At 36.8% G+C, this 19012-nt stretch overlaps 1 protein-coding gene across 3 annotated transcripts in view; it reads right to left on the minus strand.

Annotated features, from left to right (window-relative positions):
• KCNT2 (potassium sodium-activated channel subfamily T member 2) overlaps positions 1-18933 on the minus strand; it is a 377441-nt gene extending 358508 nt beyond the window's left edge. For all 3 annotated transcript variants that reach the window (XM_021686661.1, XM_021686660.1, XM_021686659.1), the window contains exon 1: positions 18476-18933. In XM_021686661.1, coding sequence (XP_021542336.1) covers positions 18476-18570 — 95 coding nt within the window. In that variant the 5' untranslated portion in view covers positions 18571-18933. The remainder of the gene's footprint in view (positions 1-18475) is intronic.
• Between the last annotated feature and the right edge of the window lie 79 nt (positions 18934-19012).

The following is a 19012-nucleotide window of genomic DNA, read 5'->3' on the forward strand; positions in this document are numbered from 1 at the left end:
CAGAGGTACAGATCTGTGATTCAACAGTCTTGCACAATTCAAAGCACTCACCATAGCACATACCCTCCCCAATGTCTATCACCCAGCCACCCCATCCCTCCCACCCCTCCCCACTCCAGCAACCCTCAGTTTGTTTCCTGAGATTAAGAATTCCTCAGATCAGTGAGATCATATGATACATGTCTTTCTCTGATTGACTTATTTCGCTCAGCATAACACCCTCCAGTTCCATCCACGTCGTTGCAAATGGCAAGATCTCATTCCTTTTGATGGCTGCATAATATTCCATTGTGTATATATACCACCTCTTCTTTATCCATTCATCTGTTGATGGACATCTTGGCTCTTTCCACAGTTTGGCTATTGTGGACATTGCTGCTATAAACATCGGGGTGCACGTACCCCTTCGGATCCCTACATTTGTATCTTTGGGGTAAATACCCAGTAGTGCAATTGCTGGATCATATGGTAGCTCTATTTTCAACTTTTTGAGGAACCTCCATACTGGAGATGCAGGCTAGGTTTTAGAAGATGGCCCAAGCCCACCCTCCACCTCCTCTTGTGCAGCCTGGCCCTCCTGCTATTCCCTTAACCTGGCAGGACCTTCAGTATCTTCTTCCATGATCTTCTGATAATGTGGGATATGCTCTTCCAGGTAAAGAATGACTTTTCAGTTAGGGGGCTGGTGTGGGCAAGTGTTCCATTACTCATAACCCTTATGGTTGGTCTACTTGAAATTTTTAGGTAAAACAAAATTGCTGCTTCTAAATTAATATTTTAAGGTTACTTGCCAGTAAGGAAGATTTCACCTCAGCTACAGCTTATATATATATATATTCCCTTCCTATCATCTACTACCCAGCACTGAAAATACCAGAACTTCCTCAACACATATATAATTAAATGCTGATTTTGTTAAAAGATTTGCATTCTTGAGACTCATTAATCAACATGCCACAGGGGCAATTTAGAGTGACATACAATTTTCCAAAGGACCCAGTTACAAGCTGATGTAGTGTTTATTAACATTATGATTTCCATACGGGAATTTAAGAACACTCACATGTTGAGCCATTCTGCTTATCAAGGGACTTAGGATACCTGCCAAAATTATAATTTCCTTTGAGAGCTGCTCAGAAGTGAAGGAAAACAATCAAATGGTTTAAAAAGTACACTTTAAGTTAAAATTATACTTGGAATTGGAACTATGAGTTCCCTATCTCATGATAGCCATCACCTTTTGCCCAATCTGCATCCCTCCTCACCTACCCACCAACATACACATACACACACACACGTGCACGCACGCACACACAGACTTCTTCCAAAAACAAATCTGATCTTGTTCATATATCTCAAAGTGGCAAAGTTATTTCAAGGAGGCTGAGTTCGTCTCCAGTCCCAGAGGTTGAATGAAACTGTTGTAAGCTACCCACTGTGGTCTTGTTACCCTTATCATGGTTTCATTTGAGCATGGCACAAAACCAATTCTATTCAATAGCACATGAGAGTAAATCTGTTGGGATGCCTCTGGCAAGAATTTTTTCACTTTAAATGAGGGCATAAGACAAGGACAGGATAACGCTTTTCTTCACTTCTGGACTTTGTCATTGTATGCCAAACCTGGAACTAGAATAGCCATTCAGGGACCAAGGGAGACCAGTGTCAGAGATAAGATAAATAATACCTGTCAAGGGATGCCAAGGGGAAAATGGAAATATCCTGGGCTCTAAAGTAAACCCTGCAACTACTCTGGTTCCAGAATTCTTGTTTTGTTGAGTGTATTAATTATTGAGGTTATCTTAGAGTGCTTTTCTATAATTTGCAACTAAAAGAATCAATAGAGAATTTCTGCTATTTGTGAAAGGCATTTAAGTTCTTTGTAGTTGAGTTTCCACCTATAAAGTGCACATGGGATTGCTTTACCTTTCCACTCATGTTATGAAGAATACAAAAACAATAAATTTTAAAAGGTCAAAATATAATATAGTAGTTTTTATGTGTACATATTATGGTAAACAATACCATCACATAATTGTTTTCCTCTGTGGTAGTTTCATAATTTGTTCATACTTATATCATTTTTATATAGTATGCTATATAATAACTACTTGTTTAATTGTCTTTCTTCCCTTTCTAAGTGAAAGGCTGGGAATATCTGATTCTTTCTTTTCAGAGATATTAGCACATAACACAACTCATGGTCAGGCCTTAACTATTGTTTGTTGGATTGAATTACATTTGATCAATGGAAGTGAGCATACTAAATTGCACATTTCTTGGACATTTTGTAAGGCATAATTAGATACTACATACAAGAAGTATTGCCTCCTAGAATTTATAATCCAAATAAAGAATATCAAGCTGCATTGAATGAACATGGCAAGCAATTTTTTCATATTTCCTCTCATTTCAAAACATGGATATCCTTCATACTAATCCATTCTCAAGTTTGTTGATGATACTTCCAAAGTTTTCTATTGTATTTTCTTTGCCATCTTCATCTCCCTGTTCTACCTCTTTTAGCCTACTAAAGTAGCTTACTCTCCCCCACTTTTTTTCTTCCAAACCCTTCCACATAGTTCCAAAAGAGTAATTCCACTGAAACTACAATTTTGACCATGCCAGTTCCTTATTCAAAACCTTTCAACAATTCCCCAGTCTACAAAAAAAAAAAAATCAAACTCTTTCACTTGCCAATATAAGACTCCTACAGTCTTCCCCTAAAACTATTAATATCCATTATTAATCCTCATTGTCCTATATTGTTTCCAATTTAGTCTGCTTATTGGGCGTTTTCCTAGAATATGCCCTATGGAAGATCCATTAGTCATTACTACTTTATTTCCAATAAACGAATCTTAATATATAAAATTTACTTTCTCCCTAGAACTCTCCAAGAAGCTTTTCCAATACTCCCATAGTACCGTCCCTTGTACCATGTTCTAACTTACATAGTAGTTACCTTATATGGCTTATCTCTCCAACACAACACAAGCTCAAGGATAGTTTGAGTGTGGGATCACATCATTCAAGTGCTTCTCATACATCATCACACCTCAATGGTAGCAGAGTAAGTTCAATTAGAACACAATTTGGGATGCACAGAGGAGCTTCCCCTTACTTCATCATGTGAGTTTACTAAAAGGAGACATTACTTGGAACATGTTGCAGGGGGAATAGAATCAGCAAGTCAGAACAATTTTATAATGAACATTTTAATTAGTCTTTTTTTAAGCAAACATTTAATTGTATAATTCCATAAGTGATTAGAATTTGTCTTTCTCCTACCTTCCATGTGGTAGTAAAGCTGCAAGTATAAAGAGATACATGACAAGCTTCTTTCTAGTACTGAAGTGGAGTACTGAAATGGAATGAAGTTGAATCAAAAGTGGTCATTCCACTATTACAAACAGGTAATGATCTGACTTAGGAAACAGAATAATAATAGGAATATATATGTTTTAGAATAATGTGAGAATAATAATAGGAATATACATATTTTAGAATAATGTGCCTTCTACTCAAAGACTCGGAACATGTTTAGATAACTATGACTGATACATTTCACATAGGTTTTTATCCCTCAAGAAAATCATTCTAGTCATATTAACATTGCAAAATTAAACACACAGTAAACTAGTCTCAGCACTCTTCTTCAATAAGAAAAGATATTTTACAAGATTTAAGACAAAAAAACAACCCTCCTCTGTTCACTCCAATTATGGAAGTACGGCTACCACTACCTTAGTGAGCATGAGATGAAGTTGATCTTTCACACCTGCATGAGCCCCTTGGATGATGACACCACTGGCCGTCAAGCAGATTGATGGCTTTCACTGAGCTGCTCCCAGTGCAAATTTCAGAATTCACTTTAACAGTCATTTGAACTGTCACCGTATGAATTATGGACTGAAGCACATTCTGCTTCGCCATTTCCAAAGGAAAGCTCCTCGTGAATATCAAACTAGATGTGGGAAAGGCATTTCAAGTCAAATGATTTAAACTATCATACCTGGTTTTAGAATGAGCTTTAAAAAAAGCTGTTTTCCATGAGGAAAAATAATCTCAAATTTAAATGACCTCTATTTTTACTATAATAAGGTATATATGTGTATAAATAGTGCACATGTATATTCACAGCTGTAACCTTTTTTTCCTTTAAAAGTGGTGGTGCAGGGTGGGAGATGGGGCGGCTGGGTGATAGACATTGGGGAGGGGAGGGTGATAGACATGGTGAGTGCTTTGAATTGTGCAAGATTGTTGAATCACAGATCTGTACCTCTGAAACAAATAATACATTATATGTTAAAAAAAAAAAGAAGAAGAAGAAGATAGCAGGAGGGGAAGAATGAAGGGGGGGAAATCGGAGGGGGAGACAAACCATGAGAGACTATGGACTCTGAGAAACAAACTGAGGGTTCTAGAGGGGAGGGGGTTGGGAGGATGGGTTAGCCTGAGGATGGGTATTAAAGAGGGCACGTTCTGCATGGAGCACTGGGTGTTATGCACAAACAATGAATCATGGAACACTACATCAAAAACTAATGATGTAATGTATGGTGATTAACATAACATAATAACTTAAAAAAATAGATTAAAAAAAAGGACCTTCCTTATATTACAGAACTGAAACTCTGGAAGTCTTTGTGTAAACCGCTTCTGTTAAATAAATAAGAGAATCCAAAATGAATTGAAGACATGGCTTTTTCCCTAGAAGGTTACATGTTATACATAAAATAACATGAGAGTAATTGCAAAACAACGTAAAAATAAGTAAACTATATTAAATAGCCTGATTTGGAAAATGTCTTTAGTAACTCTGGCTCTGTGTCTAGCTAGGGGTCCACTCATGAAAAAAGGGGATGACATGGACAGGAAGAGATGCAAGACAACCTAAATTCATGGGATGATACAAGCAAAGAGCAGTACCTATTAGCATGTGAGGTGAGGGGTGATTTCTGTGAATAACTACAGTGATTAAATTTCAAAAAACTGTTTAGGAAGAATTAATCAAGGAATCAGTTAATGAAGATCATTGAATACTGAACTCGGTGGCTTAAATTTCATATAATAAGCATTAGCAACATAGCGTAGGTTTTAAAACATGAATACATGTTAAAATCAAGTTCAAGAAGATTATGATGAAGTTGCAAGAATTAAATGAAGATTGAGTTGGCGATGGGAGATTATTAGAGGTGGGGTGCATAGAACAGACTTGGAACCATGAAGCATGCTGTTAAGTGTTCTATTCATTTAAATAAAAGGAGTGAAATCCTATCAAAAAAGAATACATGGAGATCAAGAACTTAGGAAGCAAGCTAAAAAATAGGACAAAACCACTGCAAAGTTTTGAAATGGAGAAATCAGGGAGACTACAGTGACATTAGTGGTGAGAGATATGTTGAAAAATATTGTAGTTCGGGGTTACTTTTATCAATTACTCAGCAACCAGAAGTCTGCTATATAATTATGTCCTTAACATAAATCTCTATGTATGTATATAGAAATATATAGAGCTACATAAATAAATTCAGGATACTCACAAAGTCTTAGTGGAATGTTAAATTCTATGATATTTACTTTAGCCATTGTGCAAAAAGAAAATAAATGAATTAATCCAATGTGAGGAGGTGAGAATGACCACAATTCAGTCTCGTGTTTTGGTTAGAATATTTGTACACTCTCCATAAGCAACACCCACTCTAACCTCTACTGACAATGTTTATACCTCAGGTGTGCAATGAAGAATATAACTCTTTGCTTTTCTTAATTATTAATCAAAGCCATTTATATATTTTAAGTTTTGGGAGTTTTTTTAGTTAACTAAATTTAGTTTTGTGAATGCATTCATGTTTTTAAAACTATCATGAAATAGGCCAAGTTTGGTTTTGATGCTCTCCCCATTTCCTTTATGTGAATCTTTTAAATGAAATTTAGTTGATGTACAATGTCATATTAGTTTCAGGTGTACAACACAGTGATTCATCAATTTTATATGTTATGCAATGTTCATTGTAAGTGTAGTTACCATCTATCACCATACAACACTATTATTTTTGACTATATTCCGTATGCTCTACTTTTCATCCCTGTGATATAATTTTATAACTGGAAGTTTATACCTCCTGATCCCCTTCACTTATTTCACCTGCCCACCCAACCCCCTGAAGCAAAAACCAGGTTGCCCTCTGTTATTATGAGTCTGTTTCTGTTTTTGTTTTTTCATTCGTTTTGTTTTTTAGATGCCACGTATAAGTGAAATCATATGGTATTTGTCTTTGTCTGACGTATTTCACTTAGCATAATACCCTCTAGGTCCATTCATGTTGTCACAAATGGCAAGATTTCATTCTTTTTTATGACTAAGTAATATTACAGTTTGTGAGTCTTTGTGAGTGTGTGTGTGTGTATGGGTGGGTGGGTGTGGTGTGTATGTAAATCTTTATCCATTTATCTACTGATGGACACTTAGGTTGCTTCTGTATCTTGGCTACTGTAAATGATGCTGCAATAAACATAGGGGTGCATATATCTTTTCCAATTAGTGTTTCATTTTTCTTTGGGCAAATATCCAGTAGTGGAATTACTGGATTATAAAGTATTTCTAATTTTTTGAGGAACCTCCATACTGTTTAATACAGTGGCTACCCCAATTTACATTCCCACCAACAGTGCTCGAGGGTTTCCCTTTCTCCATATCCTCGCCAACATTTATTTCTTGTCATTTTGATACTATTCATTCTGACTGATGTGAGGTGATATCTCATTGTGGTTTTGATTTGCATTTCCCCGATGATGAGTGACGTTGACTATCTTTTCATGTGTCTGTTGGTCATCTGCATGTTTTCTTTGGAAAAAATGTCTATTCAGGTCCTCTGCCCATTTTTAATTGGATTATTTCGGTTTCTTTGGTATTGACTTATATGAGTTCTTTATATATTTTGGATATCAACTCCTTATTGGATATACCACTTGCAAATATCTTCTCTTGTTCAGTAGGCTGCCTACTTCATCTTGTTGATGGTTTCCTTCGCTGTGCAAAAGCTTTTCAGTCTGATGTAGTCTATTTTTGCTTTTTATTTTTCCCTTGCCTTAGGAGACATATTCAGAAAAATGTTGCTAAGGCCAATGTCTAAGTGATTACTGCCTTATTTTTTAGGGGTTTTATGGTTTCAAGGTCTTACATTTAGGTCTTCCATCCATTTTTAGTTTATTATTGTGTATGGTGTAAGACAGTGGCCCAGTTTCATTCTTTTGCATGTAGCTGTCTGGTTTTCCCAACACTTATTGAAGAGACTGTCTTTTCCCTGTTGTGTATCTTTGCCTCCTCCGTAGTAGATTAACTGACCACATACATGTGGGTTTATTTCTGGGCCTTCTATCCTATTCCATTGATCTATGTGTCTATTTTTGTGACAGTATCATACTGTTTTGATTACTATAGCTTTGTAGTATGTCTTGAAATCTGGGATTGTGATACCTCTAGCTTTGGTTATGCGAGGTCTTTTGTGGTTTCATTTAAATTTTAGGATTATTGGTTCTAGTTCTGTGAAAAACACTATTGGTATTTTGATAGGGAGTGCACTGAATCTATAGATTGCTTTGAGTAGAACAGACTATTAAAAAAAGTTTTTAAAGAAGATACATGAAAGGCTCATAATCCATCAGTAATCTCAAGTGTTCCCTTTTTTGTCCTACAAAATATAACTGAAATATATTTATAAGTATCCTGAAAATCTCCTTCAAGTGAATAATTCTTTCTAGTTATATCAGTACCTGGCAGGGAGGATGTTACAAAAGTCTTATGAAACTTGCTATTCTTTTATGATAGGAGAGTGAATGAGGATACTATACAGTAACCGAAGATCCACGGGAGCGATGTCTTTTCAATCTGAACATCAAGGAAAGCTGTATTTCTCCTGAATTACTAGTTTATTTCTCATCTTATGCAACTGATCATGTCTTCTGTGCTCTGGCTAATTTTGTTGCCCGTCTCCAGGAACTATATAGGAACTCACAGAATTCACATTGTGTTCCAACTCTACACCTGATTTGGATTTTTCCCCTTATTATCTTTTCTCTCTGCTGTATTTTCTATTTATTTTAAGCTATTGCATGTATTTATATGAACCACTGCAAATTTTCTTTGGAATAGCTGAAACTAATAGGTAGGGCTAAGTGTTAAGCTCACAGTCAATAATTTCACATTACCCCATTTAAACCTCATAGCATCTCTACAAGAGAGTTTTCATTATCACCAGTAGAGTGGTTGAGAAAAATTAATTTCACCCAGATACAAATACCTTACAGAGTAGAAGTGTAAGTAGGAAACTCCAAAGTTCTACCAAAGAACATAAACAAACAAAACACCTAGCCATATCTAAAGAAAGATAATTATAGATTAACTAAAGTAGCAAAGACTATGGGAAATGGATGACCTTAGACAAAGCTTCCTAAGCGAATACTTTAAGAGTATTGGTAAGTTAATTATATGATCTTATATGATGCCTTTTTGATTCATTTACATTCTGGTTTTGTTTAAACAAACAAATAAAATCTGTTTTAGTTGTTTTACTAATTTCCTATTTTAATCCACTCTCTCCAGACTGTCAAAAGAACAATGCTTTAGGGCGCCTGGGTGGCTCAGATGGTTGGGCGTCTGCCTTCAGCTCAGGTCATGATCTCAGGGTCCTGGGATCGAGTCCCGCATCGGGCTCCCTGCTCCTTGGGAGCCTGCTTCTTCCTCTGCCTCTCTCTCTCTCTCTCTGTCTCTCATGAATAAATAAAAAAAATTTAAAAAAAAAAAAAAAAAAAAAAGAACAATGCTTTATATTTAAAGAAAAAAAACCCTTTTTCTCACAGAAAATATTACCAACTTTGAAAATTCCACAGCTTTTCTTTTGAATTAATTATTGTAATATGGGCCCAGAGAGATATAGATGCTACATGATTTTTTTCTACCTTTAAAAGCATTTACATTTGTTTACATTTTGTCCTGTTACGTAGTAGCATTAAATCACATTTGTTTACATTATAAACATAGTTGATGGGCATTATAATTAGATTCGGGTTCCATCTCTTGTGATTATGTAACTTGGAACAAGCTATGTATTTCTGTAGCTCAGATAATTCATTATAAAAAGGGGAAGATAACAACTCCTCAGAGCTGGTGTGAAAATTAAATGAAATAATACATGTAACACGCTTAGAACAATGCATGGCATACATTCAGATCTTGATAAATGTTCCCTGCCTTGTGGAGAGATACGCAAGAAAAAGAAACAAAATTCTGAAAGCTTCCATTTATAATTTGCCAAAATCATCACCACATATTATGGCGGTGGCTAGAGTCATACTCCTCACTGGTACTTAGGAAGCTTACTGATCACCCTATCTGATTCCTAGGGGATCGAGTGGTATTTCAGTTTTTGACAGGCCCGAGACAGCAGGCTGTCCATTATTAAACACACATCTGGTCCTTGTTGTTAATAACTGGTTGTTTGCAATATGTGGACAATCTACAAGTTTTCCCACAGGGAGTCAAATGAGGTTGAAATGTGTTAATCCTCTTTTATCCCTATTCACACAGTGATTTACAAGATGGGCTAAGTATGCCCCTGTAATAATAATTCATCTTTATGATTCTGTACAAAGTCCAGTGCAAGTAAGCCAAGAACAAGCAGTCCTTTATTTCTTAGATTCACTGTTTTTTGGCTCTGTATGCAAAATCCATTTCTTACATATTTACATACTGTGAAAACTGGAAGTAATACAGCTCTGAGTTCAAGGAATGCATACACAGAGGGCATGATGTTCACTCTTTAAAGCCATGCCATAATTGCAGGAGTGCAGAGTACCAAAGCACAGTTCCAAAGAGAAGCCCAGTGAAAACTGGAAACAGGAAAGGGTCAAAGAGTGAGGGACTTGCTGCCAGCCACAGTCCCCTACAGACCAGCCAGGCTTGACAGTCAGGCTTTCTGTTTCTGTTTACCTTTACTGCTTCTATTTGTCAGAGAAAGATAAAGATAAATATGATCGATCCAAGAGAAAATTGTGGAAAGCAATCTCACTGTCCTCAGTCCCCCTCTTTTGAGGATCCTCTTTCCCCCATACCCAGGAGCATTACCCCCCTATTCCTTTCAGGCAACCAGGGCTTTTACAGCCTCTGATTCATCCCCAGCTCCAAACCCATCTCTACTTCCCAGGCAAAGGAGACAAATAAATCTAATATCACTGGTGCACTGAATTAGTTTACATAAATGATTTATTTTTTTCCCTTGAAATTACACTACATCTTAGATTCTCTTTAAGAGTCTGCTTGTTCGGGCGCCTGGGTGGCTCAGTTGGTTAAGCGACTGCCTTCGGCTCAGGTCATGATCCTGGAGTCCTGGGATCGAGTCCCACATCGGGCTCCCGGCTCAGCGGGGAGCCTGCTTCTCCCACTGACCCTCTCCCCTCTCATGCTGTTTCTCTCTCGCTTGCTCTCTAATAAATAAATAAATAAAATCTTTTAAAAAAAAAAAGAGTCTGCTTGTTATAGTTATATCTAGTTACTGAGGAATCAAGGTCAGAAATTTCTAATCTACTCTTATGCTTCCAGATGATCAGATGCAAAGAACCCAATGCCATTTTCACAGCACTTTCTTTGCCTTCACGGAGCCAGGGTTTTTATTTATCTGCTGCAAGCAAGCACATGGTCACTCTGCTGTAAGAGATATATGTAAATCAGGTATTTCTGGCCCTGCTTATCCATATCTACTCTACCTGGGCAGTACATTCACTTACATCTCACTTTCTACAATCCACACAACCACTTCTGAATTTGTACTGAGGATGAGATGTTATCAGTGCTCTAGATGCACCTTGTCTTCTCACTCTGTGCTCCAAGTGACTTTCTCTTATATTGCAATTTTATTGCTATTTGATGATCCAGATCTTCTGAAAGGAATTATGTTTTTCATGATCCATTAAAGAAATAAAATAGGGGTGCCTGGGTGGCTCAGTCGGTTAAGCATCTGCCTTCGGCTCAGGTCATGATGCCAGGGTCCTGGGATCGAGTCCCTCAATGGGCTCCCTGCTCAGCGGGGAGCCTGCTTCTCCCTCTCCCTCTGCCTGCCACTTCCCCTGCTTGTGCACTCTTTCTCTCTCTCTCTCTCAAAATAACTAAATAAAATATTTTTAAAAATAAGAATAAAAACCCGTATTGAGTCAAGGACTGTCAAAAACTAAAAGTAATGGTCTTTCTGGATCATTACTACTTTGATTAATTTTAATTAGCAATTTAAAACTCATAAAAGCAATAGTTTAAAACATCTTGATCGAATGTATTAAATAGCTTACATGGGGTGCCTGGATGGGTCAGTGGGAAGAGCATGAAACTCTTGATCTGGGGGTCATGAGTTTGAGCCCCATGTCAGGTATAGAGATTACTTAAATAAATAAACTTTAAAAAATAAATAAATATTGCTCACAAGAGGTCAAACTAACTTAACTTAATTTCAAACTATAAATAGTATAAATATATAAAGCAACTGGTTAGATTTCACTGATAAAGTATTTCTTTTTGCTTCATTTTTTTTTTAAAGATTTTATTTATTTATCTGACAGAGAGAGAGAGAGAGAGTGAGAGCAGGAACACAAGCGGGGGTGGGGGAGAGGAAGAAGCAGGCTTCCCGCAGAGCAGGGAGCTGGATGTGGGGCTCGATCCCAGGACCCTGGGATCATGACCTGAGCCAAAGGCAGACGCTTAACAACTGAGCCACCCAGGTGCCCCTTTTTGCTTCATTTATCTCGATAAATTAGATAAGGATGGTGCATAAAACAACATTGGCAGTACATAAATATGCAGATAAAAACAGATGATCCACTAATGACAAAGCAATTTATGAACTGTAAAACATCTTAATAAACAAGAACATGATTTGGAAAAGCCAATAAAAATACCACATCCACTATTAATAATAAGAAAATAAAAGCATGGGGCGCCTGGGTGGCTCAGATGGTTAGGCGTCTGCCTTCGGCTCAGGTCATGATCCCAGGGTCCTGGGATCGAGTCCCGCATCGGGCTCTCTGCTCCTTGGGAGCCTGCTTCTCCCTCTGCCTCTCTCTCTCTCTGTCTCTCATGAATAAATAAATAAAATCTTTAAAAAAAAAAAAAAAAGAAAGAAAGAAAATAAAAGCATGGCCTAAGCTACAGGTACACATTATGACTAAATATATTGTTAGTTTAATTTTTATTTTGTGCTAATAATGAAGATGAAAGCTCTAAGTATTTAGCCTTCATTTGTATTATTTCCTATACTACCTTTCAAATGTATTTTTGCAGAAGTTGAGTTACGTTACTAACAGAGAAAGGGAAAAGTGTGTTAATAATTTTGATAAAACAAGTTAGCTGAAATCATTTTCTTCGTCATCCATAAATAAGTACGTTTTTGCACCCATATTCAAGACTAACTTGAAGCTGCCACACGGAGAAACTATTTAGTAGAAAGTTTAATCTCCTTGGGGCACCTGGGTGGGTCAGTCAGTTAAGCATCTGACTCTTGATTTCAGCTCAGGTCATGATCTCAGGGTCTTAAGACTGAGCCCCACATGAGGCTCCATGCCTGCGTAAGATTCTCCCTCTCCCTTTCCCTCTGTCCCAGTACCCCTCCCTCTCTTCAAAAAAAAAAGTTTAATCTCCTTAAAATGTATCACAACTTAGGCAGAAAATGAAATTTCTACATTCCAACCTTCCTTATTCAAGAAGGACTATATGTAAGGGGGCGCCTGGGTGGCTCAGTCGGTTGAGCGGCTGCCTTCGGCTCAGGTCGTGATCCCGGAGACCTCAGATAGAGCCCCATGTTGGGCTCCCTGCTCAGTGGAGAGCCTGCTTCTCCCTCTCCCTCTGCCTGCCTCTCTGCCTACTTGTGCTCTCTCTCTCTCTCTGTCAAATAAATAAATAAAACCTTTAAAAAAAAAAAAAAAGACTGACTATATGTAAAAGTAGTCCGAAAAGTTACAAATGTAATACTCACAGAAGAGGTATTACTAACACATAAGCATATACAGAAAGTGGATAAGGAAGTAAATAATAAATAAATAAATAAATTCTATGTAATCTGAAAAGCCACATTTCAATTCTAAGATCAGGTCAAAAGGAAGAAATCAACCACATTTTTATATGAAATATTAATGTCTGAACTCTTATAACTATTGATAAACAAAAATTATTAAAAATGTATATTTATCTGCATTTTATGTATTACACTGTATGTATCTAAAGTCATTTTTTTCACCATTACCTACTTCAGTACTAGGTAATTTTTTTATTTCCTTATTCACGGAGCTTTCCCTTAATATAATAAACAGTGCTAAGAAATACAGCATTATCTAGATTCTCTTAACAATAAATGCTTAGATCATTTTTATAGATATTGCATATGCAAAGTTGATTCCACTATATAATTAAACAGTAAAAATAATATTTGATTCTTTTTACTAACACAAAATATTTTAAAAGTATATTTAACAACCTGAACTTACAAGTTTAGAATAAGTACTTTACATCAAATGGCTACTTTTCAAAATAATATATAATTTTATTAAGGGAGATAAAATCGGTAGATTATATAAATGTGCCATTTCAAACCCATTCTTCCAATTTAACTTTATTATATAAATTAATATATTTGCATTGTATGATATCTAAAATTACACATATTCCAAAAGCTATCCAAACATTTTCACCATTTTATAAATACCTCTTAAACTATTAATTCATTGAATTGTACTCTTTCTTCAAATCCTTTTATGTTTTTAATTACTACAGTGCATTACTTGACTTGCTTACATTACTTTTATTTTTTTATTTTGTTTTTTTTACTTTTAAATGCCACCTATAAAATATGAAAGATAACACTTAAAATTACTGCAGTTGAAACAACTGACCGGATATTTGAAAACTGAATGGTGTTAACTAAATAAAAGCCCTACTCCTGTATGACTGCAATTGAGAATTGTCCACTAACAGGAAGTTATCAACAGTCATGACAATTTATCCACATCAAGTGCATTGTGTTCCAAACTTTAAAACTACTAAGTCATGATGAAGATGAGAAAGGCTTGTTCTAACTGTTTTAAGGTATTTAAAATTTGAAATTTACCAACACTTAACTGCAAGAGAACATCCTAAATCTTTATTGTTTCATGAGTCACAGAAATATTAAAACAAAATAATAGATGTGAACGCTGCAACAATTCTACATATTACGGAATGGCTTCCATATAAACCAGTTAAATTTAGTCTCTAGTCATATTAGTTTTAATCGTGAAGTAACTGTGAAGATACTAAGTATCCTAAATATTAGATTCAAAATATATAGAATACTTTGAGCCATCCCTAATATAGAGAGTTCAGCTACTTTATTTTCAAGTAATACTGACTATCCTATCTACAAAGGGTGTATGATCTTCTTGACAGTCTTAAAATTGAAATTCTGCAAAAACATCATCAACAATACTGTCAATATTCAGGAGGGGAGCTTATCTCTAATCTTATCTGTGAGCACCTCCTGACCAAGCACTGCTTCACATTCCTCCTTATATTCTTCTTAAGACCTAACTTAATAAGGCCCTGAGATGCAGCATGTAGTCAAATATTAGCTGAATGGATAAATGACCATTAAGAAATATTTCATGAGCCACTTGAATTAGATTTTTGTGTTTTACTCAGGATGCCAAAGAAATAAATGTGAGTCATATGTGCAACAGACATCTCTAGGCATTAGCAGTGTTCTCATTTAGCAACTCTCAGTTATTTCATGGCCTCAGAGAACTAATGTTATTCATGTGCTAAATGTGCAGTTCTCTGCAATGCTATGTCTAACTCTGTTCCTTTATGTGCCACTCAGAAAAGGTTATCAGAATGCAAATCAGGGAGAGGGAATTATGTAAAGATGGCATGGACACATACACATACACACAAAGTCTATACATACATGTGTCACATGTACATTACATATGCACTTAAGCACGTGTGTTTCCCTACTAAAAGGTGATACAGTATAAATTTAAGTGAACTATCCAAGGTTAGTTCACAGAAAATCTATGGTGTAGAGACCAAAATTCTCTCTTTCACCACACTCCTTCACACATCTATCATATGCTTTACTCATTTTCACACGCCAGTCAATTATGCCCTATTAAGATTTAATTTAAAATTATTTTTTTATTTTATTTTATTTTATTAAAGATTCTATTTATTTGTCAGTGAGAGAGAGAGAGAGAGAGAGAGAGAGAGCACTAGTGGGGGAGGGGAAGAGGGAGAAGCAGGCTCTCCAATGAGCAAAGAGCCCAATGTGGGACTTGATCCCAGGATATTGGGATCATGACCTGAGCCGAAGGCAGATGCTTAACCAACTGAGCCACCGAGGCGTCCCTGAATTTAAAATTCTTAACATGAAGAGCAAGGTAGAAAGTGTCTACTTTCCCATCAGCTGATTCCTCCATCATTTCTAGGATGTGACTCTAAATGGAGAAGATACCCAATCTTGGTTCAGATTCCCCCAGAAGCATACCTTGTGACTAAGGATTGGAGCATAAGTAGTTTATTTGGGAACTGATCCCAGAAAATACCAGTAGGGGGAGGGTGGGAGAAAGCCAATAAAGCTTGTAAAATCAAACCAATTACAACTGTGGGCAACATGTTTCAGAATTATCCCAACCAAGGAGTTAGAAAGCTAAGGTATTTATCTAACAATTCCTTATCTACTCATTTACTCGGTGGCACTTTTGGCTTGCTCTCCAAGACCTGGGGATCCCCTGAGACTGGGGCAGTGGGAAGGTGGGGGAGGTGACAAAACAAAAAACAAAAACTTCAGGCAGAGAATATTTATAGAAAATAGCCTAGAGGATACAGACAAAGGACTAAATGTATCTGTCGGTATAAACCATCTACCTATTCTTCTATGAAAGAATGCTTTCTCTTCAGCTCCATAGGAATTGAATCCATGATAACTGAATCGAATAAGAAGGCTACTCAGGCTCAGTTGCAAAGAGGAATTTGTGAGCACAATAAAGACAAAAGAGATGACTTTATTTACTACATATTAATTTAGAATTCTGAAGAAAAAATTAAAAACGAACTGAAAACTGCTAATCAGAAATGAAGAAGGGAACCATCATTTTAATGAGCACCTAAAGTGTGCTAGATGCTGCAAAATTATTCTTACAAATTCAAACAAATTAAATGGAAAGAACTTAGGAGCTTCTTGAGGAATCTGAGTCACAAAGAACAGAACCCAAGTGTCATCTGTGCACTTATAAGATATATTATCAGGATAAGCATTTAATTTCCCAGAAACTTAGTTCCCTAGTTCCTAAAATACACACACATACACACATAAACCCTTACACACACACACACACAAACCATTAACGTAGTTAACATATTAGATTAACCAGTGCTTAGTGCCAACTAAGTGTTAGTTTTGTACCTTACAGAAATAAGATTATTGAATTTCATAATGGTCAAATGACTTGCCCAAAAAGACTCAGCTAGTGAGAAAATAAGCAAAGGACTGAAGGCTGAATCACTATTAACCCAAGGATCTTGTCTTCAAAGAAGGACAACAAATGGAACTAAAACTAAATATTAAGTTCTCATGAAGCCACAAAATTGGTCAAATGGATGAACAATTTTTTTAATGTTTAATACCTCATTTTAATAGTAAATATGGCCTAGATTTTAAGTTAGACTTGGGCTAGCATAAACTTTTATTATAATAGATATTTTAACTAAATGTGTAAAACTTTTTTTAATATAGCAGTGACTTACTTGGGTAGTATTCAACTAACCAAAATTCCTAATTACTGAAATATACTGCAGCATCCTTAGAAAAATGAAGGGAACCTCAAGAACAATTAACATCTTGGATACAATATTAAAAAACAAACAATATTATCACCACCAAGTCCAAAATATATCCTCTGTGAATTCAGTCCATCTCACATTTTCTAGAGTGAGGATTCCTATTCTACATAATGATCCTAAGGTGCTGAAGTAATAAATATAGATTCCATCCCTATAATCATGATGGTGCATTTGATAAGCCATTTAACCAGGCTAATACAGTTTATCTAAATGTCAACTAGCTTTGCAATTGTTTAAATATTCATTTCTTTATCTTCAGTCACCCAGAACACCTTCTTTTCCAAGCATACTGGTAAACTGGCATTTGTTCTTTTAATTCTTAACAAATATATGTGTTCTGCCTTAAAAAAGAGTTTGCATTGAAACATTATCCTCTGAGAAACAACCATACCCCTTTACATTACTAATACGAGACCAAAGAAGAAGTCCAAAATTGATGCCCAAGATAAAATACTCTGTGTGTAGACACAGGAGTTGGTATTGGAGCTGAAATGGTGAGGAAGAGAAGGAGAGTATTGCCCAGAGCTGAATGGGGATGAGATTTTTGAATAGGACCAATATGGATCTTTTATGTAATTAAAATAGAACATTAATACCAAACTGAACTTAAAGGAAATATTTCAATTGAGTTAAGAGCCTAGTTAGTATACATAGATCATTTAAAAACAAAAATATATGGCATGTGATACATGAAATGACTATTCCAGAAAATACTAAATTCAGTGAAACATATAATGTGCCTTTTAGATAATGAATCAGATAGCCGGAGGAATTTCCGAAGTTCGACTAGGCAAAGCAGTGATACTATAGATAAAACACATGAGCAATATTTTGCTAGTGATAAGCATTCTAGTTTTGAAACTTAGTTTTAATCTTGTGACATATATACTAGTTAGGTTAAAAATATATTAACTGCAAAAAGGTTGGGTCATGCTATACAAACACCATTACTAATCACAGTCACAGTTACCGGTTCAAAGTGAGTATTTTCAGTTGATAAGGTCATTTTCCCTAACTACCTGTTACATATTTAAACCAATTGTCTATCTATAACTCCAAATGTTTAAAGAGCATAATAAAATTCCCAGTAGCAGGTGAACACCTTAACAAGACAACAGTGACAAGAAGTAAATAGGTGCAAGAGATTTTAAGTTTCTTATGTGCTTTTTCAATCAACTTGGACACATTTTCAAATTTGAGGAACACCTAAAGGGAAAAAATGAAAATTATATGCCACCGACACTGCGTGCTATTCGGATGTATTGTACCTCTCGTAGCAGCCTTATACACACCCTAGGAAAGCGCAGATAGACAAAAGAGTTAAGTACCCAATAAATGCAATAAATGCCTTGCAAGGATAAGAAAATGAAAAGGAAGAGCTCCTTGTCTATGGCAATTGCACTATACAGTCAAAATGGAGAGACAAGTCAAAGAGTCCCTCTCACTCCCTCCCCCAGTCTCAGGCTCCCTTTTTCTTCTCCCCTTTTCCCCCTTCAGCCTCCCCATCTCTGTCTCATTTTCAGCTGTGCTGCCAGATCGAGACTGCACCGCACCACTCACCTGTCGTCGTTTTGCCATCCTTGGTCCCCTAGCAGCAAATCCCGAAACCTGTACCTGGGAGGCAGAGGGGGCACTTCGCTCTCCAAATCAACCATCCTTCCTCAAAGAGTGGGAAACATAAAACGACGAATGGAGGAGAGAAGGGAGAGAGAAAGAAAATTCTGCGGAGTGGAGGGAGAGGACTAACAAGATGCGGGGGGCCACAGAGGGACGGGGAAGGGGAAGGGGCCTGGGAGGGGGAGGGGTCGGCTCCGTGCCGGAAGCTGAGGCTGAAAGGGGGCTGGCTCCTCTCTCCAGAGGGTGTGATGGGGATGATGCAAACCGAGCCCAGGAGCAAAAGTCTGGCTCTGACAAGAATCTACGCTGCCGAAGAACCGCCCCCAGGCTCGGCACCGCCTCTGGTCCCCAGGACTCGGGGGAGGCGGGAATGCAAAAGTTACTTCGCGGAAAAAAAAAAACGAACACGCGCGGTACCTAGAAAGAGGGGAAGGGGCGTGCGCGCCGCGCGCTGGGGAGGCACTTTTCTAAAAGGCAGGG

Source organism: Neomonachus schauinslandi, chromosome 6 (genome assembly GCF_002201575.2).
Source record: "Neomonachus schauinslandi chromosome 6, ASM220157v2, whole genome shotgun sequence".
Lineage (NCBI taxonomy): Eukaryota > Metazoa > Chordata > Mammalia > Carnivora > Phocidae > Neomonachus > Neomonachus schauinslandi.